At 34.0% G+C, this 4,052-nt stretch overlaps 2 protein-coding genes across 2 annotated transcripts in view; one reads left to right on the top strand and one right to left on the bottom strand.

Moving 5' to 3' along the window:
* Positions 1 to 6: 6 nt before the first annotated feature.
* LOC109584778 (neurotrypsin-like) overlaps positions 7 to 4,052 on the bottom strand; it is an 8,766-nt gene continuing 4,720 nt past the window's right edge. The window contains exons 5-7 of the mRNA XM_020000637.1: positions 488 to 630; positions 384 to 431; positions 7 to 338 (exon numbers count right to left, since the gene is read on the bottom strand). Of these exons, the coding sequence (XP_019856196.1) occupies positions 235 to 338; positions 384 to 431; positions 488 to 630 (295 nt within the window). The 3' untranslated portion in view covers positions 7 to 234. The remainder of the gene's footprint in view (positions 339 to 383; positions 432 to 487; positions 631 to 4,052) is intronic.
* On the top strand, positions 1,930 to 3,533 carry LOC109584785 (exportin-T-like). Its single transcript, XM_020000652.1, has 5 exons — positions 1,930 to 2,076; positions 2,133 to 2,150; positions 2,190 to 2,261; positions 3,318 to 3,374; positions 3,422 to 3,533. The coding sequence occupies exons 1-5, from the start codon at positions 1,945 to 1,947 to the stop codon at positions 3,464 to 3,466; spliced, it is 324 nt and encodes a 107-aa protein (XP_019856211.1). The 5' UTR covers positions 1,930 to 1,944; the 3' UTR covers positions 3,467 to 3,533.

Here is a 4,052-nt window from a genome sequence, read left to right as displayed (position 1 = left end):
CAACTCAAGGAATAATATCAGCAAATAGAGTTTTAACAAAAATAGAGACTTGCATTTAATAATTACTAGTCAACAAACAAGGGGAGAAAGACATGCATTTTTACAAATGGACAGCAGCAAACTCAGCAATGTTACTATTAAACTCTTGAGTAATTAGTAGGAGTATTTCTTCTATTCAAGATATTATCTCTCTCTGTAGACCTTCCTTGAACAGGGGCTGGAGCACTGCGTCGCTTACAACAGCAGCAAATACACAATGCTGCAAGTATAACTAAAATTATAAATCCAACCAGACACTGCAATGCCAGCAATAGCACCACCACTTAAACTATGAGCAACTAGAAAAAACAAAACTAGCTACTTCAGTTTATTTTCAATCTTACATTTACAAGCATCTTTGATACCACCTGGATCAAATCTAATACCATGTACTAATAAAATGAATAAAAATACATGAATGAGTGTTTTTTTATAATAATGAACTTACCACAAGTTACATTGAGAGCAGTACTGCATGAGAAAGTACTGGAAGGACATTTACCTCCAGAACATTTAGACAAGCAACTTGGCACATCTTTATCAGGATCATCGGTGCTACAATCCACATTATTCAACCATGCTTTGCCGGTACTAGGTATTACGATAAAAATAAAACTATTATAAAGCTATTATCAACTTACTAGTTTGTTACATCAACATCAAAAGCATTATAGCCAAGTTGAGTGCATACAGTCCATCCAGTTTCATCCTCAATAACACCACCATCATTACAGACTGCAGCCCATTCGTTGTTACAATATACTTGTACTATTCCTTGACCAGTATAATCCCCACCTTGAAGTCTAACCATTCCAGGGTATGGATTATCCCATATTCTTGTAGTATCTAAAACCGTACATTCTAATCACAATAACCAAATTATTGGGTAAACCTTTATCATCATGCATGTGACTTTTAAATAAACTTGTAGGCATGTCAAATTATATATATAGGGGTGGATAGCACTTTTTCAATATGATTGAATACAGAGTGAGTATTCTGCTACTGTGCATGTAAATGCTCAGGCATTAATGAGTAAAAGTTAACTATACTTACAGCAAGTGATATCAAGATTCATATCATAAGTGCAGTCTGGAGGAATGTCAATGTAGCAATCACACTGCATTATAGTAAGATATGAGTCTTGACAAGCTACCAAACTAAAAACTGGACTGGTATTGACAACCTCTGAACTATAATATAGATTGGAAATACAGACAGTGTGTACATCATGCTCAGCCTTACTTGCTGCCAAAGTCTCCACCAGTATATCCCAATTGATGGCACACTACATCAGGTACATACATATAAACGAAAAAGAAATAATCTTCCAAATAACAAATAGATCCCCATCTGTTATTGTAATACACTTCAATAACTCCTTCAGTGTTGGATGGATCTACACTTCCATTCAAATTAAGACGGACAACTCCATTCTCTTGACCTACATAAGTATGACACTGGAATGTATCAATATGCTGGAGCTAACCATTCCCAGCTTCAATGCACAAGAGAAGAGCTACAAACAGCAGAAAGCACCTAATGTTCTTCATAGCCATAGTTAATTTTTTCGCTGAGATCACAAGTGCATGCAGTGGGCGCCTAGTCTCGTGGGCGCCGGGCGCGGCGGCGTCTTTACTCAATGACGCTTTAAAAAATGAATTATAAATTTTTGACTGGTGAAAATTTTGGAGCTATAATGGCCGGTTTTGGTATGGCTGTTTCCAGGTCAATATTGATTTTACTCTTATCCAGCAGCTGTGAATTTATTGAATAAAATATACATAATGGCAATAAAAAAGTTCTTAGTAGCAGATAGAAAAGTCCCAAAGTTTCATACTTTTATCATAAGAACCAGAGACAATCACCTTAATGAAGGAAGAATAAAGTACATTACTTTGATCAATGGCAACTAAAACTTCAGCCAGTGGATTAAATTCATTGATTACATGTATGAAGATTGAAGAGATAATACCAATCTGCTTCATTGTACCTCTTCAACTGACCTTTGATTGTAATGAAGGACAAACTTACTTAGTAAGAAAATAGTTCTATTTTTGCAGTGTTTGGGTGAGATTGTATCATTGTTGAAGGAACTTGTCACACAGAGGGTACCAAGAGGCATTAGTGCTTGGGTGGGCATTAATTAGGGTGAGGAGTTTCTCCTGTATCTCCAGTCACAATATCTTCCGTCTCTCATGATACCAACTGACATTGGACAGGTATTGATAGTTGATAATTAGATGTACATTCACATTTTTTTATGTACCATAATGCCTCCAACATTTCTTGATACATTCTTAAGCTATGGATAAAGTTTAAGCTGATTCCTAAAAAGTTGTGGAGTTTCAAAGCTAGCAGATTCATACCAGTTAAAAATTACACTTTGTGATACATATTGATGTTCTTATGCTGTGTAGAAAGTTTGAGCTGATTCCAACTTCAATTTTTCAAGTTACAGCCATTTTAAGAAAACGCCAAAATTTTGAAAAGTACCCAAGGCTAAAATGGCTCCAAAATTACCCCCCATTTTTATTACATTTTCTGATACATATTGATGTCCTTATGCTGTGTAGAAAGTTTGAGGTGATTCTGACTTCAATTTTTTAAGTTATGGCCATTTTAAGAAAAGTACCAAAATTCTGAAAAGTACCCAAGGCTATAGTCCATGGTATTTTCGGAAAAATGGCTCCGAAATTACCCCAAATTTTTAGTACATTTTCTGATACATATTGATGTCCTTATTCTGTGTAAAAAGTTTGAGCTGATTCCGACTAAAATTATTCAAGTTACGGCCATTTTAAGAAATGGGCCAAAATCTGAAAATTACCCAAGGCTATAGCCCATGGTATATTGTCCAAAAAATGGCTCCGAAATCACCCCCAATTTTTATTACATTTTCTGATGCATATTGATGTCCTTATGCTGTGTAGAAAGTTTGAGGTGATTCTGACTTCAATTATTCAAGTTACGGCCATTTTAAGAAAACGCCAAAATTCTGAAAAATACCCAAGGCTATAGCCCATGGTATTTTCCAAAAAGTGGCTCCGAAATCACCCCCAATTTTTATTACATTTTCTGATACATATTGATGTCCTTGTGCTGTGTAGAAAGTTTGAGCTGATTTTAAGTAAGAGTTTTTGAGTTATGGGCATGCCATTTCTAAAAAATTTCATCACAATTTTCATACCTCTGATACATGTGCTTCATACCTTAAAGTTAATAGCACAATTTTCAAGGAAGAGCACTAACTGTACTGTTGTGTTTATGCTTTGCAGGAAATGTCAGTGAGACTTCAGGAGAATGACATGAAGTCATTAAAGATATATTTTAAAGTGAGAGAGTATTTATCATCATCCATTATTCATTATTGTTTCCATAGGCATTATTTACCAGTTTGAGAACTTCACCGACTCAAAGATCATAGAGTCTAATTTTATATTATTATTATTATTACTATAATTTTTAATAATCAATAAGTGATTATATGATGTTTGTAAATAATAAACAATCTTTTTTATCTACATCTACAATCCTTTTGAAGTGGCTACAGTGTTTACTGTAAAACTTACAGTAAGATCAGTTGTATCATTCGATCAACAAAGACATAAAGAGGGGAAGAGTAGAAAATGGAAGTTTACAAATTAATACTAAACAATGAATGAAATGTGGTATCAAAATGAAAAATGACACATGACACCATCAGAATGAGATTTCATTTTAATACTCTTGCATGACCACTCACAACAATTAATGTATGTACATTTACTATGTTCTTACAAATAATTCAGTGAAAACTAAAAAGGGCAATAATAATGCAAGCAACTCAAGGAATAATATCAGCAAATAGAGTTTTAACAAAAATAGAGACTTGCATTTAATAATTACTAGTCAACAAACAAGGGGAGAAAGACATGCATTTTTACAAATGGACAGCAGCAAACTCAGCAATGTTACTATTAAACTCTTGAGTAATTAGTAGGAGTATTTCTTCTATTCAAGATATTATCTCT

The sequence above is a fragment of the Amphimedon queenslandica genome, unplaced genomic scaffold (assembly GCF_000090795.2).
Source record: "Amphimedon queenslandica unplaced genomic scaffold, v1.1 AMPQUscaffold_13516, whole genome shotgun sequence".
NCBI lineage: Eukaryota > Metazoa > Porifera > Demospongiae > Haplosclerida > Niphatidae > Amphimedon > Amphimedon queenslandica.
This window is presented reverse-complemented; position numbering and strand designations above follow the sequence as displayed.